At 44.1% G+C, this 19837-nt stretch overlaps 1 protein-coding gene across 3 annotated transcripts in view; it reads left to right on the forward strand.

The window, feature by feature from the left end:
* LOC101631156 (E3 ubiquitin-protein ligase HERC2) overlaps window positions 1-19837 on the forward strand; it is a 120058-nt gene that overhangs the window by 79985 nt on the left and 20236 nt on the right. For all 3 annotated transcript variants that reach the window (XM_004693063.2, XM_012732714.1, XM_012732713.1), the window contains exons 54-74: window positions 636-741; window positions 829-920; window positions 2244-2419; window positions 5570-5681; window positions 6058-6139; window positions 6244-6387; window positions 7112-7202; window positions 7460-7637; window positions 8090-8171; window positions 8256-8427; window positions 9410-9554; window positions 10407-10632; window positions 13706-13877; window positions 14997-15183; window positions 15711-15851; window positions 16682-16873; window positions 17801-17954; window positions 18252-18359; window positions 18675-18806; window positions 19186-19344; window positions 19430-19548. In XM_004693063.2, the coding sequence (XP_004693120.1) occupies window positions 636-741; window positions 829-920; window positions 2244-2419; window positions 5570-5681; window positions 6058-6139; window positions 6244-6387; window positions 7112-7202; window positions 7460-7637; window positions 8090-8171; window positions 8256-8427; window positions 9410-9554; window positions 10407-10632; window positions 13706-13877; window positions 14997-15183; window positions 15711-15851; window positions 16682-16873; window positions 17801-17954; window positions 18252-18359; window positions 18675-18806; window positions 19186-19344; window positions 19430-19548 (2970 nt within the window). The remainder of the gene's footprint in view (window positions 1-635; window positions 742-828; window positions 921-2243; window positions 2420-5569; window positions 5682-6057; window positions 6140-6243; window positions 6388-7111; window positions 7203-7459; window positions 7638-8089; window positions 8172-8255; window positions 8428-9409; window positions 9555-10406; window positions 10633-13705; window positions 13878-14996; window positions 15184-15710; window positions 15852-16681; window positions 16874-17800; window positions 17955-18251; window positions 18360-18674; window positions 18807-19185; window positions 19345-19429; window positions 19549-19837) is intronic.

Raw genomic sequence — 19837 nt, forward strand, 5'->3', positions numbered from 1 at the left:
GGGTGGGTGTCCATTATCAGAACATGCAGGTCGATGTAGAGAGGGAGCTTTTTCTCCATGTGACCCTACTGTTTCCTGTCACCCACTTCTTGATGGGTATAAAAGGACACCTCAGTCCAGGAAGCCACAAGCACATCCTTTCTGGGACTTAAGTGAGATTTTCCTTTAAGAAGCAATAATGGAGTAGAATATCCATATTTTTTACCCACTTAAAGTGGCAAGTTTTGTCTCTCATGCCACATTATAGACTGAAAATCTCATGGAGGTTCATGCTTTAGTAATAATATCTTAGTAGTGGCCCTCCCTGGTGGCGCAGCGGGCCACCAAGTTAAAGCACTGCACTAAGAAGCTTAAGCCACTTCCGCCTGAGTTTGATGTCCATCTGCCCCGGAGGTGACCACATGACGGACAGACCTCTCCTGACCCGCCCGCTGCTCCCCTCAGCAGTGTACTTCGTCGATCTGCCTGTTCTGCTCCCCACTCTGTCCCTGGTGAATCCTCTCACCCTCCGCATCTCTGGCCTGTACCCCAGTTCTATATGAACAAATAAATCTTTAAAAAAAAAATAATAATATCTTAGTAGCTTAAAACCTAGCTGAATTTTAGTTACTGAGTTTTTTATTTTTTTCCTAAAGCATTGGATTCGTTTGGAGATTTTCCCAGATGTTCTTGTTCATAGATTAAAAATGATCGTAGATCCCGCTGACAGCAGCTACATGCCTTCTCTGGTTGTGGTGTCAGGTAATCTTATTTATTTACTTCCAAAGAGTGTCTTCTGTCACATAATAAAAATGCCTTTGTCTGTCTGACTCTACCCTTTTTTTCTAGGTGGAAATTCCCTAAATAACCTAATTGAACTAAAGACAATCAATATTAACCCCACTGACACCACAGTTTCCCTTCTGAATGACTGCACTGAGGTAGGCATGAGTGTTCCTTTTGGTTGTTTGCAAATGATAATGGGGATGACCGTTTGATTCTGGACTAACATTGAGCCCACTTTTCATTCTTAATTGAGTTCATTATAAAATTTCACACACAAAACTTGAAATGCTTTTCAGATCAGCTTGAAAAGAAAACAGTCACTTTCTTTTTACTGTCTTTGGTAAGAAATAGGGGGTGAATGCTCCAGCAGAAGTCACCCCCAGGCGCTTAGGCTGCCTTGGCATCAGGGGTGTTCATGGCTATCCACTAGTGAGCCCTGCTTTTTCTGTCTGTATAATAACTCACTGAAATTGCTTTTTTCTTTTCACATCTGTTGGCATCGAGTGCTGAACTTGTCATGAAATGCTGAGCTGTTGGTTTGTTTTGGATTGGCAATCAGGTGACTTACAGAATGGTTCTAAGTTGTTTATCTTGAAATTCTGAGAGAATCAGTGACTTTTTTGAAAACTCAACTATTCTGAAGTATTTTATCCTTTTTATTAAATTGAATCTTTCTACACAGATGTCAACACTATTTTAATAATTTTTAAATGTGTATCTGAAATAATACAAATAAGACAATTTTTTGCACTTCCTGGACTCCAGTCTCATCACAGTAGATCTTGAACAGACCTGAGGGTTTGGCCAGGCCCACTTTAGGCACTAACCAGTCACTGATAGAGCGTGTGCTCCCTGAGTCATTCTGTTCACGTGAAACAGAGACTGAGGAATACTGTCATGCCGCCATGGGACATGGGGCAGCCCACAGGACAGAGAGCTGACTTTAAAGGATGAGTGGCAGCACTATGACAAGAGGGAGGTTTCAGTGACATACACTGACGTTCTGAAGCAGTGTGCTTGCCTGGGGGTAATCATCCATACATACACGAAACTGGTTCTGCATTGATAATGTTGAACTGGCTGTGGGATCGTGGGTTCTTTGTACTATTTTCTCTAACTTTTTATATATGTAGTTATATAAAAATTTTGAAAGGCTGTCAACTATCTGACACTTAATCTCTTAGTAGATTTTCATTTAGGCTTGTAATCATTTGGTCAGGCTATCGTATAATTTCATTTTAGTAAGAAAGTCACTGAATCCCTTGCCTTGGAACTCAGTGAATCAATGAAAAGTGACTTGCTTTGAAGCAGATACTCCTCAAACGTGGCCACTTTGACCTTGCCTTACTCGGTTGATCCAGAACTTTGGGCACTCGGGTTTTCCACACATTCCATGTCTCATGTGCCCTGTTTTGCGGTAGCTAATGCATGTGATTCTAAAAAGTCCGTAGCTCACTGTGTGTTTTTTTTTTTAATAGTATCATAGGTACATTGAGATTGCAATAAAGCAGTGCAGGAGTTCGGGAATTGACTGCAAGATCCATGGCCTCATCTTGTTGGGGCGGATCCGTGCAGAGGAAGAAGATTTGGCTGCAGTTCCCTTCCTTGCTTCAGACAACGAAGAGGAAGAAGATGATAAAGGCAGCAGTGGAAGGTAAGAGCCACTTGGTGGTGGTGCTCATTCCAGAATTCTTACTTTCTAAAATATTTAATTAGAGTGTATCTCAAAGGAGAGTGATTTTATGTGCACAGGAATGTTGGGTAAATTTTAGTTAAGTTTTTAAAAAAAATTAATTTTTATTTTGCAGAATGTTTAATGCAGACACACATATTTAGAAAAATACCATTAAATTTCCACCTAAAATACTACTGTTAATAGTTAGGTATATATCCTCATAGCTTTCTTTTATATCTATCCCTAATTGCGATTTTTGGTGGAAATGGTATGGTATGGTATGGTATGGTATGGTATATTTAATAACCTTTTATGCTAAGTATTTTAGCGTTAACTAAGTATTTTATCCTTTTTATTAAATTAAATTTTTTTATTATGAAAGAATATACATTACACACCATTGTAACCATTTTAAGTTCACTGGCATTAAAGATAACCTCATTGTATTTAACATTAACTTCTGCATTAATTTAATGTTAACATCAATAAAAAAAAAAATCCATGAGCAGCAGACTAGCCATGCCATTAAATAGTTTTCTACAGTCTAATTTTATTGAGTGCAGAATTTTGTTCTTATTTACTCAATTCCTTGTTTCACCGTGGTGGTTCTGTTATGGTGTTTATTCACCAGATATCTGTTGAACACCTGGGGCTAAACCCTTTATTTTCTGTCTGCAAATGTCATGGTGAACATGCAAAATAAAATAAGATAAACCCACATACGTCAGTGTGGCCTTACCACCGTGAGACATATGTATAGGAGAGGTGCAGGATGCTTTGAGAGTCTGCAGATGACCACTAAGCGGTCAAAGAACAAGGACAACTTCCCTAAAGACAGGCTTGCAGGAAAGTCAAGAGTTATCCAAACGCCGGGGCAAGAAAGGGTGTTTTCTGCCAGGGAGCAGAGTATACTGTGGTGGAAGAAAGAGAACTGCCAAGTTGATGCACATTTGCACTATTGTTCTGCGATGTGTGATGGAGGACTCGTGTGCAGGAGCTGTTCTGAGCCTTGTTGACATCCCCACAGCAAACGCACAGACAGTCGTGCCCTCAGTTAGGTTGTATTTTCCTAGAGAAGTTGCTCGAAGTGCACTTGTCGAGTCAAAAGGCTACGCGAATTCTATGGCTGATGTCTCGGTGTTCCTGCAGGGTGACGGGGTGGAAGGCTGGGGAGAGGAAGGAGGAGGCAGGTGCCAGCAGTAGGTGAGCTGTACATCATTGCCCTTTACACCGACTGCTTCCTAGTGTGTTCCACGTAGTCTTTCTGAAACATAGGAGCGCTCTCTGCAATGCTATTAATAAGCTCATTCTCTTAGATATGAATGGGTAATGACTGAGGTAATAAAGCAGGTCATTCTAGAGTTGTGAGACTGGATTTGGATTCTTTCCTGTTCTATAAGAGGGTAGCATGTATAACACTACATTATCTAGAATATATACTGTTCACTCTGATTACACCAAAATATATTAATTTAACCAAGTGAAGAAAGTGCCAGTTCTTTTACCGGTATTTTTTTTTTTTTTTTGAAGATTGATTTATTTATGCATATAGAACTGGGGAACAGGCCAGAGGTACAAGGGCAGTGAGAGGCTTCACCAGAGACAGAGTGGGGAGCAGAACGGGATGGCTTGAAGTACACTGCTGAGGGGAGCAGCGGGTGGGTCAGGAGAGGTCTGCTACGCCATGTGGATCACCTTGGGTGGGGATCAAACTCATGTTGAAGTGCCTTTAGCTTCTCAGTGCTGCGTTTTAACCAACCATGCCACCAGGGAGGGTCCAGTTATTGGGATTTTTAAAAAGATTATAGATTATTATTTTCTTATTCAGTAGCTACTAAAATGAATTAGGCAACTAGATTTATTACAAGCATCAAAATTTTGAGCCTTGCTCATGAATGAAATTTCTACATAACTGAATATATTTGCAGAAGAAATTTAGCTACTTGAATATAATGGCTTCTTTTGCTATCCAGCTCATTAATTAGCTGGCAGCATAAGGCTGAATGAGTGATCCCTGCAGTTCTCCACAGGGTAGGGCCCAGTGGGATGTGTCCATGCTGAATGCTGGACTGGCCTCCATTCTGACTGGTCAATACTTAAAACATGGTACCAGTCATTACATATCTTGAACATTCCCTGCTGTCCCATGCAAATACATTTATGACTGAAAATGTGTATATCAAGTGGTTACAGTGTCTATATACTTGTTTTCTTATGCCTGGTATCAGGCAAAGGAGTTTTTCCACATTTTACATCTCCAAACCTATCCTGAACCTAAAGTTAGAATATCCATTGTACTTCTGATACCTCCAGTTCTTGTATGCATAAATAAGCAAAATAAATCTTAAAAGAAGAAGAAAAACAAAGAGTTGAAAACCCTAAACCGAAAAAAGCAGTTCTTAGCACCAGGGTTCAAATGAACAGCCAAGAAAATCTAACACTGCTCTGAGTAGTTCGTGTTCTCCTCAAGGTCAAGAATCAAGAGTATTCTCTGGACTAAACTTCTAACCCATTGGGGGTAGGTTAGGCAATGGGGTGAGCAAGATGGCCAGAGCCATCTTGTCCGTTAGGAGCCTGGAGATATGAGGAAGACCCCTTGGGGAGAGAAGTAGAGCCCAGCATGCCGGCTCCCAGAGAGCAGGCTCTTTGTCTAAGCGTGGGACCTTCCACCTTCATTTCATAGGGTTTCTGTATGTAAATTTTTACAGGGAACGCTGCCACAAGTCCCCTCAGCGGTGACTCCTCAGGCCATTTTAGGTGCCCTCCAATTCCACATGTAGTAGTTGTGTGTTGGCATGATGGGCAGGAATCTCTGAGTTGGTAAACAACTGTCACGTTGGTATTGGAGAAGACAGAACTGCAGCGTGTACTATAGAAACGTCTCTGCCAAAAATGAAAAGTTAAATTAGAAGGTAGTATGCAGGTATCTAGAAATTTCAGCCCTTTGGAACCCTTCTGTGTATACCTAAAGTTTCATTGTATTAAAACATTTAAAATAGTTTCTGATCGGAACCAGCACACTGCATGCTTGAAGTTGCAGCTTTAAGCAACTTGAGGTTGCCTTCCTATTTACTGAACAAGAGTTTTTATGCTGAAAGACCTTCATTTCTGTCCTTTTTCTTTGACTAGCCTTATCAGAAAGAAGGCTGCAGGGCTGGAGTCTGCTGCTACGATAAGAACCAAAGTGTTTGTGTGGGGACTGAATGACAAGGACCAGCTGGGAGGACTGAAAGGCTCTAAGGTATCTCCCTGCTGCTGTCACCTTCACCACATGTCCCCTGTCACCACGTGAGTGAGGCTGGCTGGTGCCCTTGTCCAGGAGGGGCATAACAGCAGCTGGGCCCCTGGTACTGGCTTCACCACTTCCTGGCTGATGGCCTTGCTTTGTCTTTATTTCTTGCACGCCCCGTATACCTATACAACCATCTCTCACCCCCATTTATCTTAAACTAAATCTCACTATGTTGTCCTTAAGACACTTTATATATAGTTCTAAGGAAATATTTTTTTGTTAAAACAATCATGCAAAGTAATAGTAATTTCTTGTCTCTAACAAGGTTACTTAAAATTGTAAACAAGTTTTCCCCCTTCTTTTGCTTAAAAAAATCTCATTCTAGATAAAGGTTCCTTCGTTTTCTGAGACCCTGTCTGCTTTGAATGTGGTACAGGTGGCTGGTGGTTCTAAAAGTTTGTTTGCTGGTAGGTATGATTCAAATTCTGATATCTTAAAATTATACTTAGCACTAAACACGTAGTTATTATGTTGTGAAAGGTGAGTCCTGTCTTTGTTCTGCCCTTTACAGTGACCGTGGAAGGGAAGGTTTACGCTTGTGGAGAAGCCACGAATGGTCGGCTGGGGCTGGGCATCTCCAGTGGCACCGTACCCATCCCCCGGCAGATCACGGCACTCAGCAGCTACGTGGTCAAGAAGGTGGCGGTTCACTCAGGTGCGAGGCCCCCATGGCGCTCCTGCACCTTTCTAGCCTACTTGGCCCCGTTACAGAAGTTTTTTGGAAGCCTCATTAGTGCCACACCCGGTTCCCACCCTCTGGGAAAGGCTGGAGGTGTAGTGTGTAGCCGACCATGTTGTTGCTCATAGAAGCAGGGTTTTATTGGCAAGGAGCAGGGCAGAGTGAGAGTGGGGACTGGGCACCCACGAGCCGGCAGGCCCACCAGTGACCAACAGGAAATGCCAGTGAAGATGGTGTCTTCAGTCCTGGGTGGATCAGAAGAACAGGGCGGGGCGCTGTGGCGAGGCAGGGCCGGGGCCCTTGGTTAGCCGAGGCGCAGTCCCGCTGCCTTGAGAACTCTGCCGGTGGTCTGCGTTACTCAGAAGCGGAAATTGTCGCTGCATTTCTTCATGTGCCTACTTACAGGCATATTTATTTTCACTTTTTCCATTTGAGTTTTGACCTGTTACGTATTCAGAATTTTAGTAACTGTGGATAAACATTATTTTGCTTCTTCATTGCAAGCAGATCTCTTCCTAGGATTTAAACTCTGGAGCTTAGTGAAAGTTTGCTCACTGGTTCTGTCTCCTTGAAATGCTGATCCTGTGTACTCATTTACTTAGCACATAGCCACCCGGTACACGCTGCGTACAGACAGCACGGGGAGCGGCCGCTCCGTGAACGTCTGTAAGCAGCGGCCGTGTCTGTGCGTCTGCTGCAGGTGGTCGCCATGCCACGGCCCTGACTGTGGACGGGAAGGTGTTTTCCTGGGGTGAAGGTGATGACGGCAAACTCGGGCACTTCAGCAGAATGTAAGAATGTTTTTGTCATCATTTGCTAATCGGATACTGTTGAAGGCTCTTTGATAGTTATTTTGCAGAAATAGGCTTTTTGTGGAAATACAGATTAAAAATTACCCCGCAAAGTCTATGAAAATGCTTGGGTTGCACATGTTCTGTTTTAAGGTCTGAGAGTTAAATTGATCTGCAGGTGTTTTGGGTCAGTGTAAATTTTATTTTGTCTTCATTAAAGACTGGATTATCAGGACACTGTTGTAATCTTGCTATAGGAACTGTGACAAGCCACGGCTCATAGAGGCCCTGAAGACCAAGCGTATCCGGGATATCGCCTGCGGGAGCTCTCACAGTGCGGCCCTCACCTCCAGTGGCGAGCTGTATACCTGGGGCCTCGGGGAATATGGCCGTTTGGGGCATGGGGATAATACGACACAACTGAAGCCCAAAATGGTGGTTATACACTTTTTTAAAAAAGATTTATTTATTTCTGCATACAGAACTGGGGTACAGGCCAGAGGTGTGGGGGGTGAGAGGATTCACCAGAGTGGGGAGCAAAACAGGCCGACTGACCAAGTCCACTGCTGAGGGGAGCAGCGGGCAGATCAGGAGAGGTCTGCTGCCCCATGTGGGTCACCTCTGGGGCGGGGATCAAACTCATGCTGAAGTGGCTTTAGCATCTTAATGCCGTGCTTTAACCCGCTGCGCCACCAGGGAGGGCCCTGACTATACATTTTTGTTGATTGCTGAAAGCTTCCCATCTGCCGATTTCAGGAGCAGATAAGCTTTGAGTCTTAAGAAAGTCTATAAAGACATGCATGTTTGACTCTCATTCTGTTGGGAAGATTTCCCTTGCTTTCTCAGTGCCTGTGCTTGATTCTGTTTTTAAATTTGTAATTGAGTAGGTGAAAGTGCTTCTTGGTCACAGAGTGATCCAGGTGGCGTGTGGAAGTAGGGACGCCCAGACCCTGGCTCTGACTGACGAAGGTGAGCGCTCGTCCGACTCTGGATTCTGGGTGATGAGGACATCAGGCAGCAGTGGGCTTCATGATATACTTTTTTTATTCTTAGGTTTGGTATTTTCCTGGGGTGATGGCGACTTTGGAAAATTAGGCCGGGGAGGAAGTGAAGGTTGTAACATTCCCCAGAATATCGAGAGGCTCAATGGCCAGGGCGTGTGCCAGATCGAGTGTGGGGCTCAGTTCTCCTTGGCGCTCACCAAGTCGGGAGTGGTGTGGACGTGGTACGTACACTGGTACCCAGGCGTGTGTGCTTGTGCAAGGGCAGGGTGCTGATCACCATCCCCTCCCCACCCTGGAGGGGTGGCAGAACCTTAATTTCATATTTAGCAGGTTACCGCTGTCCTTTACTTCAGTTTGGGGTTAGTGACAGTATTAGAAGAAGAAATCTCCCATTATAACTGGATCTTTGATAAAGGGCCTACAGAAATTTTATCCCACCGTGTTTCCTGTTTGGGTGACGTTTATGTAGAGGGTTTCTCCTGCTTCCTTACCAGGCGCCTTTTGATCGAATGGGCAGAAAACAGGTTCCTCATTTCTTTGATCCTCAAAAAGTTCTTGTGTGTGTTTTCATGAAAGTTTATTTTATTAAAGTAAAAAGGGCGGGAAGGTGGGTACCCAGCTGACCTGGACAGTGTGATGGGCCTTATTGTGACCGCAGGCAGCTTGAAGAAGAACCCCACAGAGAGGACTTTTAAGAGCTGGTAGATGTGGTGTTATTAATCTCTTTTTTAAAAAAGATTTATTTGTTTATTTATGCATACAAGAATTGAGGTGCAGGCCAGAGGTGCAGGGGGTGAGAGTGAGGAACAGAACAGGTGAAATACACTGCCAAGAGGAGCAGCGGGAGAGAAAGGAGAGGTCTGCTGTGCCATGTGGGTCAGGTCCCAGGCTGGGGATTAATAGCTTGAGAGCATTTAGACTTTTAACCCCTTGTGTCACCAGGGATGTCAGTTAACTAATCTTGTTATGTGAAAGCCTGTATCAAGAACTTACGTGTAGTAAAACACACATTAAAGAGCTTGCTAGCAGACTTAATGAATTAACTTGAATTAATGGCACACTGTTTTGTGAGGTACAAAAGGCTGTGGGTGCTGTGTGAGGATAGCAGTGGGTTGATTTTAAGGCTGTAAAACAGGGAGTGTTTTCTTGTGGACTTTGGCAGAGTCACCATATATTAAACTTGCACTGTTGACCTCCTTGTAGGGGGAAAGGGGATTACTTCAGGCTGGGCCATGGCTCAGATGTGCATGTGCGGAAGCCACAGGTGGTGGAAGGCCTGAGAGGGAAGAAGATTGTGCATGTGGCCGTTGGAGCCCTGCACTGCCTGGCAGTCACGGATGCGGGGCAGGTAAGTAAGGGTGAGAAGTCCCGGTCCTGTTGGAAGTGTAGCTGGTGATGAAATAAGATTACACTTTGATACTTGAACCAGTAGGGCAGGCTGTTCCCATGTGTGTCTGCCTAATTGTCAGTATGGGTGAGGGGTGAGAGGGGTGAGGAGGAGGGGCTTACATGGCTGATGCATGTCCTGAGGAAGTGGATTTCCTGCTCTGTAGTCCACCTGGAAATGTGAAGAGATTGTTATTGTTGAAAATGCTCCCATGGCTAAGGCATTAATAGCATTTCACTTTAGAAATGGATAGCTGATAGGGAGGACACTTTATACTACATACATACACACACACACACACACACACTTTTAAAAATTATCCTGAACAAGTATTGCTCATTCTTTTGCTTTCACATCATGGATGTTTTATTTAAAAACAATTTCATGACAGCAAATTAGCACACTTTCTTTTTTGTTTGTTTCTTAATAGAAGACAACAATCTGTCACACTTTTTAAAATTAAAATGAGTTACATCTCAAATTCCATGAAGTCAAGAAGTGAACTACTTGAAAACCAACCATATTTTTTGATTATCTTTCTTTGTAAAACAAAGGGGGAACATTATTGCCCTTAGTTGACCTTAACAGATTAGATGACTTAATTGTAGTTATATTTGGTAAATACTTGTTTGTAGCCAGTGACCTGAATTTTCATGGTTAAATATACCTTAGAAATACAGTACACCGATACCTTTGTTTAAAATGATAAATTTGAGATTCATTCATTTGCGTACTATGATTTTAAACATATTGAAGTAAATGAAGATGTTCTGAAATGCCGAAAAATTCTGAAGTTTTCTCTCCCCTCACTAGGTGTATGCTTGGGGTGACAATGACCATGGCCAGCAGGGCAACGGCACGACCACAGTGAACAGAAAGCCCACCCTGGTGCACGGCCTAGAAGGCCAGAAGATCACACGAGTGGCCTGTGGGTCGTCGCACAGCGTGGCGTGGACGACCGTGGACGTGGCGACGCCCTCCGTTCACGAGCCCGTCCTCTTCCAGACTGCGAGAGACCCCTTAGGTGCTTCCTACTTAGGTAACACAGACTCTGCTTTTTCTACGAGCTCCTTTCTGTGGTAGCAGCATCTCAGGTGGGGTGTTTAAAAGGGCCACCAGGCCAGACGTGGACTGTTTCAGCTGCTTTCTTAACTGCTTTCTTGAGCCCAGTCACAGGACAGTCATGGGCTCTCTGCTGTGATTCTGCATGCTAGCGTGAAAGCCTTCAAGAAAGTGTGATGCTGGGTTCTTGTGTTTTGATCACCCCACTTCTGGCTGTGCTGTTCACATATAAAAACAGAGAAGACTGTAGTAGCATCATGGGCACTCTGCTGGCCTGCTTGATAGTTCAATATTCGGGGTATAATTTACATACACTAAACTGCACATTCTTTCATTTCCGTCCACTTTGACATGTGATACAGCCCCTCCCCTACTTCCCACAGCCACCAGGTTGTTTCTGTCGTGGTAGTTCAGGTCGCAGTTTTTAGAGTTTTAAATACTAGAATCATATAGTAAGTACTTAAAAAAAAAATCTCTTTTTCCACTGAACATTAACTATTTTGAGGTCCATGCAGGTTGCTTATTCATTTTCTTTGTTGATTAATATTTCATTTTGGAGTATGCTGCAGTTGAACCTTTCTCCCATTAATGGAAATTTGGGTTGTTCTTGGCTATACAAATACAGTTGCTATGAACAGGACTTCATATGTCATACACTTGCATTTCTCCGGGGTAAATACTAGGAAAAGAAGGATTGGATCATCTGTGAGGTGTATGTTTGGCTTCTGAAGATACCTACAAACTGTTTTTGCAGAGTGGCAGCACCATAGTTCAGCTCCTCTGTGTTTTTGTCTACACTTTGTGTGGTTAGTCTTTAAGTTTAATAATTTTAGCACCATTTCCCTAGGGGTGTTGAGCATCTTGCAAATTTACCATCCAAATACTTTTTTTGCTGAAGTATTTTTTCAAATCTTTTCTCCAGTTTTAAAATTAGGCTATTTCTTATTACTAAGTTCTGAGAGTTCTTTGTATATTGTTATATTGTACAAATCTTTAGTTAGATAGATAATTTGTAAACAATTTCTCCCATTGTGGCTCATCTTCATTTTTTACCCTTCACAGGTGGACTTTTAAGAGTAGAATTTCTAAATTTCAATAAAGTCCAGTTTTCCATTTTTATCTTTTATGCCTCACATTTTGGGTGTTGTTTCTGTAAAACCTTTAACTCAAAACCATAAAGATCATTTCTTGTGTTTTCTTATATCAGTTGTATAGTTTTATATAATCTTTAGGCCTGTGCTTGATCTTGAGTAAATTTTCTATCTGTTGTGAGGTGTGGGTTGAAAATTTGGTTTTTGGTATGTGAATAACCAATTTCAGATGCATTTATTGGAAAAAGTCTTTTCTTTGTTGAATTGCCTTTATATCTTTGTCGAAAATCAGTTGTTCATGTGTGGGTGTATATACCTATTTCTGGCTCTTGGTTCTGTTTCATTGTTTTTTTTTTATATACTTTGATACCATATTGTCATGATTATTGAAGCTTCATAAATCACCAAAATTCAGGCAGGTTGTAGTTTTTTAGGTTCTGTTCTTTTTCAGACATGTTTTGGGTATTTCAGACATGTTTCAGGCCATTTGCCTAAAATATTTCAATATCTTTTAGTTTGTCAATTTTTATAAAATAAAGCCTTCTTGGAATTTCGATTTTATTGGGTATAGACTAAACGGGAGGAGGATGGACATCATCTGTCAATTTTGAGTCTACCAACCCGTGAATGTAGTGTTTCTTTCTGTTTAGGTCTTTAATTTGTCTCAGCAATATTTTATGGCTTAGTGTATAAGTATTGCTGCATTTGCCACTAAGTAATTTACATTGTTCTCAATTTTGTAAATAATGTTTAAAAAAATTCTGTTCTTTGCTTTTATCTAGAAATATCCAAGTTACTTCTGTAAGTGTATAGAAATATTACTGTTTTTTTTAAAGGAAATTTATCTCTCTTACTCTAATATAAAATTCTGCCTCTGTCTCTCAAAAGTGGACCTATCCCCTCCAAGGCCACTTGCTTTGATAAATAACTGAAATGTGGGTTTCTGGCATCAGCAGAACTGACTGTATGAACAAGGGCTGCTGTTTTCTTTCTAGGACATTCTTAGTTGGTTTCATAGTGGTATTTTTTTTTTTAAGATTTATTTATTTATGCATACAGAACTGGGGTACAGGCCAGAGGTGCAGGGGCGGTGAAAGGATTCACCAGAGACAGTGGGGAGCAGAACAGGCAGATGGACTGAAATACACTGCTGAGGGGGGCAGCGGGCGGGTCAGGAAAGGTGTGCCATGCCATGTGGTCACCTCCGGGGCAGATGGGGATCGAACTCATGTTGAAGTGGGTTTAGCTTCTTAGAGCTGTCCTTAACCCACTGCACCACCAGGGAGGTCCTCATAGTGGTATTCTTAAAGCTTTTCCTGTCACATGGTGTGTTATGTATTTGAGATTGCATTTTCCAGTCGGTGTACTTTTCTGGAGGTTCATCTGAGTTTTGCCTGGACTAGTAGTTGACTTCTTGTTATTATTGAGTTCACTTCCATGGTTCACAAGCTGCAGGACATTTATTGGACTTATTACTGGTTTTTGGCTAGTGCAAGCAAGCCTGCTATGTATATTTCTGTGCCACCTTCTGAGCCAGTTTTGCATACCTAGAATAAACCTTACTTGGTTTTGTTGCTTTTAATTTTCTGTCTTTTATCTTCTTTTTTTTTTTCCAGCTTTATTGGTTTCTGTTCTCTGCTCATTATTTCTTTATGCTTGCTTTAGGTTTATTGTGCTATTCTTTCTCTAGTTTCTTGAATTGAGAGCATAGGTGATTAATATGAGACCATCCTCTTTTCTAATATAAACTCAGCAATGTAAGTTTTCCTCTCAGCCCTGCATTACCTCTGCATCTCACAAATTTAAATGCATTGCATTTTCTTTTTGATTCAGTTTTCTGCATTTTAAAATTTCCTCTGGTATGCATTGAAACAAAACTAGAATGTGACAAATAAAACCAACAGAAATACAGCAAACTGATTTTAGAAATTGAACTCAAATTTTATGTTCGGTTTTCAGGTGTGCCTTCAGATGCTGATTCTTCTGCTGCCAGTAATAAAATCAGTGGTGCAAGTAACTCTAAGCCGAACCGCCCTTCCCTTGCCAAGATTCTCCTGTCATTGGATGGAAATCTGGCCAAACAACAGGCCTTATCTCATATACTTACGGCATTGCAAATCATGTATGCCAGGTAGGCTTGTTTTCTGACTTCTGAAATCCTGCATTTGTGTAGCCTTTAGGTTTTTGTAACCTTTTTTTAAATGGATTTATTTTATTTTTTTTAAGATTTATTTATCTATGCATACAGAACTGGAGTACAGGCCAGAGGTACGGGGGGCAGTGAGAGGAATCACTAGAGACAGAGTGGGGAGCAGGACAGGCAGATTGACACACTGCTGAGGGGAGCAGCAGGCATGTTAAGGAGAGGTCTGCCACGCCATGTGGGTCACCACTGGAGCTAGGAATCGAGCTCATGCTGCAGCGGCTGCAGGAGCCTCACAGTGCTGTGCCTTAACCAGTTGCACCACCAGGGAGGGCCCAGGCTTTTGTAACTTTTTTTTTTTTTTGGTTTTTTGTAACTTTTAATTGATCCAGAAGTCTCAGAGAATGTGCAGCTAAATACTGCGCATAGTAGGTCCTATCGCCTTTGGTGCTGGTGTCTTTTTTCCTTCAGTGCACTTTGAAATAGGAATCAGAAAATCAGGACCAAGAATTTCTTTCTTCTTTATGAACAGTAAATTCCAACCCTTAATGGTTGCAAAAAGATAGAACAATTAGCTGAAATTAATGTGTGGTAATATTTAAGGCCATTTGTCATTCTCTTCATTTAAACACATTAGGCAGAGTTTTATAGTGTCGTCTTTTCTTATATTTGCTGTATGTTCTCACAACCTAAGCAAGCTGTGGTGTGGTATCATTGATACTACAGTGGATCTGGTGAATGGGAATGAGTACCCTGCATTCTTAGTTTCAGAATAAGAGCCTACTGAGAAATCATTTAGTTCTGGCCATCTTTTTTGAGGTACCTTGGTGCCCAGTTTCCAGTGATAATCCAGGAAGACTCTCAGGAAAACCCAGAGGCTTAATCTGGTCTGGGTCCTAGGTTTTGCATGTTTTCTTTTGGTCTGATTTTTGCTACTGGAGGCGCTTGGTGTGGGCCTCTTACCGCCTGTCATTGTGTGGTGTTCTGATGATCTGGAGTAGGCATTGTGTTGAGTATCGAGTACTTAGCCCTTAGCCAGTCCCCATGTCCTGGCTGCTGTCCTGCAGGGTGACAGTACTGTGCAGGCCTGGCTTTCTTTCCTGACAGAGACGCGGTGGTTGGGGCCCTGATGCCAGCAGGCATGATGTCCCCGGTGGAGTGTGCCTCCTTCTCCTCGGCAGCCCCTTCTGACGCATCTGCCATGGCCAGTCCCATGAATGGAGAGGAATGTGTGCTCGCCGTTGATATGGAAGACAGACTGAGTCCAAATCCATGGCAAGAAAAGAGGGGAGAGGTAAAACTAAGGAGCAACCTAGTAAAGTTCTGTTTGATCTTTACTGAAAAGGAGTTGCTGTTGTGTCTAGAAAAGCGTAAGGCACGCTTCACATAACTCAGTGTTTACCGACTGCTGTGATTTTTTGGCTTAAACTGTAAAATACTATATTTATAGGAACTTGGTTAAAATTTTAATGGAAATAGATTTATTATTGTTTTAAACATTGTTTAATGTAGACCCATAGTCCTTTATCTGCATTTCTGAAGCCAGAAGTTTTTGAAAAGTACTATTGGGGGAAAACCCAACTTGAACAAATGTGAGCTTATTTTAGTCTTTGTGTGATCTGTTGTGAATGCTCAGACATTTCCCTGGATATATGAATTTGCTTGGCTTTGCAAGGCTGTATAGATCCCACTAAAGGTGGTAGCAGATGGGATAACCACCTTGTTATCTCTACAATATCTGGAATGTTCCAGACAGCTCTTTAGACCTAAGTGGGAAGTGTGCCATGTTGAGTTCCCCCTTCCTGTGTATTTGTCAACTAGATGATCTCTTCTGAGGATGCTGTAACCCCATCTGCGGTGACCCCATCTGCGTCCTCAGCTTCTTCTCGACCATTTATTCCAGTGACAGATGACCCAGGAGCTGCCAGCATCATTGCAGAGACTATGACCAAAACTAAAGAGGTCAAGGGGATTTCTTCTTAAACAATTTCTTTTGAAATCATCTTAAATGTACCTAGAAATTTTAGAAATAGTACACAGATCTAGAACACAGCATGTGCTCCCTGACACATTGACCTAGATTCTCTGCTTGGTAGCATTTTTGCACCGGGTGAGAGAGCAGCATGACCCCTCAGGGCACTAGTGCGTGTCTTTCAAGTACCAGGACGGCGAGCCAGGCTCACTTCTCATCCTCGCACCGCAATTTTGCAACTTGTGCAGTGGTATTCTTTATAGGTTTAGGGCTAACCCCACCTGTGTGTATCGCCTTAGTCTTCAATATGGATTATTTCCAAAGAACCCAAGAAATAAGAGCTGACTGATAATGTGCTACAGACCTCCGAGTCATTTTAAATAAGATTCTAGGAATGAATTGAGAGGGTCTCTCGACAAAAGATACAAAAATTCGGTGACCAAATTGAGTTGATAGAAATCCCCAAGCTTATCATATGGCCGGGGGACTGATTTTTCATGATGAGGCTTTATTCCAAGCCTCCCCTATGATGTAAATCTAAGACACAACTTGGTCGGTGCATAAATTGTCATTTCTTTGTACTCCAAGGCTTTACTTTTGTACAGATGCTTTTGGTGATTTGTAAAGAAGTTATTTGGTCTTGAAAACATACTACTTGGTGCTAGAGATTTTAGGGGCCTGTTGTTTCTGAATCTGGTACTACATGGTCTTCACTGCCCCCTGAAATACCTTTTCAGCCAGTGGTATATGCATGCTTTGAGTTTATGGGTAACGACCTCTTGACGTAGCATTCCTCATTGTCATTGTTGGCACTTTTTAGGATGTTGAAAGCCAAAACAAGACATCAGGTCCAGAACCTCAGTCCCTGGATGAGTTCACCAGTCTGCTGGTCGCTGACGACACCCGGGTGGTGGTGGACCTGCTCAAGCTGTCCGTGTGCAGCCGGGCGGGGGACAGGGGCAGGGACGTGCTCTCGGCGGTGCTGTCCGGCATGGGCACCGCCTACCCCCAGGTGAGCTGCACGGCAAGGGCCTTCTTTCCATGGACACTGCTGTTGACACCGTCCCTTAGATTGTGCTTGATTCCATCCAGTGTAGGGCCACGTAGCAGGACTCCCGGAAGCAGTGTCCTCTCTCACAGCAGCTGTGGTTTCCTCTCCGTTTGCCTTTTGACATTATTTTGGCATTTTTTGGCCAGATAGCAGTTCTTTTTTAACATAGTTGGATCTGCTTGTTTTGCTTTTTTCATGGACATTTTCTGGGTTTTGTCTTGTGCCAAGTTACACTTACCTACAAAATATTCTTTTTTAAAATTCCCTCAGATTTCTTAGCATTTTTATGATTTCGTTTATTATGTTTCTGTTTTCAAGCAATTTGAGACTTATTGTGATGCAGGGATATTAAAGCAGGAATCCAGCTTACCTTTTTCCTAGGTGGACTGTTGAAAATACGGTACGGGGCTGACCCTGACCGTCCAGAGAAACCCCCATTGCGTTGGTGTTTGTAACGCCCCACCTGCCCCGCTGGGCCTGCTTTCACCATTCAGCCTCTCCTGACGGAGGCCCAGCTCCGTGTGGGATCGTAATTACTTTTCTCACCTGCTTTTCCCTTGGTATTTTTGTTCCTGAGGCAGACTTTCCGCACTAGGAAGTAATCGCTGTGGCGACCACAGCCGTTTTGTTTCACCACTGGCACACAGCGAGTGTCTTGTGTGTGTCAGGCACCCCAGCTGCTGTTTCACGGGGCATTTCCACGCTTTTGCCCCCTCTGAGAGCTTTTCACCGCTTTCATCTGTACACACGGAACCTGAGCCCTTACTTGAGTGAGGTTTCGCAAACTCTAGCTCCTCCCTTCTGCCACCGTGTCCCTGTGGCAAGGTCAGGAGGGGACAAGCGTACGCGGGGCTTGAGGCGTAGCCTCATTGTCCCCGCTGCCCCCAGGTGGCAGACATGTTGCTGGAACTCTGTGTCACCGAGTTGGAGGACGTCGCCACGGACTCGCAGAGCGGCCGCCTGTCCTCCCAGCCAGTGGTGGTGGAGAGCAGCCACCCCTACACGGACGACACCTCCTCCAGCGGCACCGTCAAGATCCCAGGTACCAGGCCGCGGGACGGGCCCGGGCTCTGCCTGTGAGGCCGCTTGCTTGCTTTGATGGCACCCATCGAAGCCGCCATTGCTGTCTGGTAGGAAAGAGCTGCCCAGTTGTTTTAGGAGCATTTTCTCCTCCCTTTCTTTAAAAAAAAAAAAATCAAGCTTTCTTTTGCCTAATAAAATGTGGTACAGAAAACCATGGAAGGTAGATGCTTGGCTTATGGATTATCAGGTGACGCCTTAGCCACCAAACCCAGTGTTGAAGGGTCCCCCCTGAAGTCAGGCTCCACTTGCCCTGCAGGTGCGGAAGGACTCCGGGTGGAGTTCGACCGGCAGTGTTCCACGGAGAGGCGCCACGACCCCCTCACGGTCATGGACGGGGTCAACAGGATCGTCTCTGTGCGGTCAGGTAGGAGCTGGGACCAAGCTGGCTGCTGCCTTGGGCCTTTGTGGGATGTGCCAGAGGGAGGTGCTGCTCCTTTGGTCTTAGTGGGACTATGGAAGGAGCAGGAGGCTGCTCAACTGTGAAAAACAGTCCGTTTCACAGTGGTCATATTAAAATGTGATTCACCTACAGTGGTGTGAACTTAAATTTGGGTAACTTGGGCTGGTGGAGCCAGCGTTTTTCAGGCCTGGCGGGAATGATTTTGCTTTCTGTTTGAAATAGTTGGTATTGATCGGATGATGGTGTGAACATGACGCCAGGCCTCTTTTTCTCCACAAGGCCGAGAGTGGTCCGACTGGTCCAGTGAGCTGCGTATCCCAGGGGATGAGTTGAAATGGAAGTTCATCAGTGATGGGTCTGTGAACGGGTGGGGCTGGCGCTTCACCGTCTACCCGATCATGCCAGCTGCAGGTGAGGGGGCTGGTGCCCCAAGGCCACAGTGCGCACGCACCCCTGCCCTGTCGTGCCCCGCCCTGCCTGTGTCTTTTGTGTGGGCACCAGCGCTGCCCGAGCCCCCAGTGCAGTGAGGAGCAGACCTGTCCGGGGTCAGGGGCTACCGTGCCCTCTTCTCCCAACAGGAAAGGAGCCGTTGTTGGTTGCAGTTCGTAAGCTGCTGGATTTTCGCATAAATGTCATTGTGCAAAGATCTGTTGTGTGACTTAGACAATTGTGCTTCGGCAGGTACCACCCGATGGATGGGGCCCACACCTCGATGCTCGCGTGTGTGGCGTCCCCGACGGGGTACCCTCGCCTGTCCCGCACAGGCGAGCTCACAGTGCTTACTCCGCAGGGCCTAAAGACCTCCTTTCTGACCGCTGCGTGCTCTCCTGTCCGTCCATGGACTTGGTGACTTGTCTGCTAGACTTCCGGCTCAACCTGGCCTCTAACAGAAGCATTGTCCCTCGCCTCGCGGCCTCACTTGCAGCGTGCGCCCAGCTGAGTGCCTTAGGTGAGTGGTAGCCTTTTTGCTTAGATCTGTCTTATTTGTTGGGAAAATGGGTCAACTTCTGATGCTTTCCGCCTGCCCGTTTTAGCTGCCAGTCACCGAATGTGGGCCCTTCAAAGGCTGAGGAAGTTGCTTACCACAGAATTTGGACAGTCTATCAACATTAACAGGCTGCTTGGAGATAGTGATGGAGAAGCACGAGCTTTGGTATGGAGCTTTACTGTTTCTAGGTGTTTGGCCTTTTGGAAATAAAATGTACTAATTTGAACCAATAATTTGAATACTAAAAGGAGTTTTGAAATCTCACTTACGAAGAAGGTAGCCTTGGTCACATCAGACCTCCTTACTTTGCTGCACACACTGAGTCCAGACTGGACTTATTTTAGAAAGAGTGAACTGTCGATGGCGCAGAGATCGGGTATCTGCTGGACTCTTCACATCTCTTTTCCTGGGCGAGGCCTGAATTTCACAGGCTCTGTGCCTGACCCAAGAAGAG

Source organism: Condylura cristata, unplaced genomic scaffold (assembly GCF_000260355.1).
Source record: "Condylura cristata isolate star-nosed mole 26May11 unplaced genomic scaffold, ConCri1.0 scaffold00035, whole genome shotgun sequence".
NCBI classification, from domain to species: domain Eukaryota; kingdom Metazoa; phylum Chordata; class Mammalia; order Eulipotyphla; family Talpidae; genus Condylura; species Condylura cristata.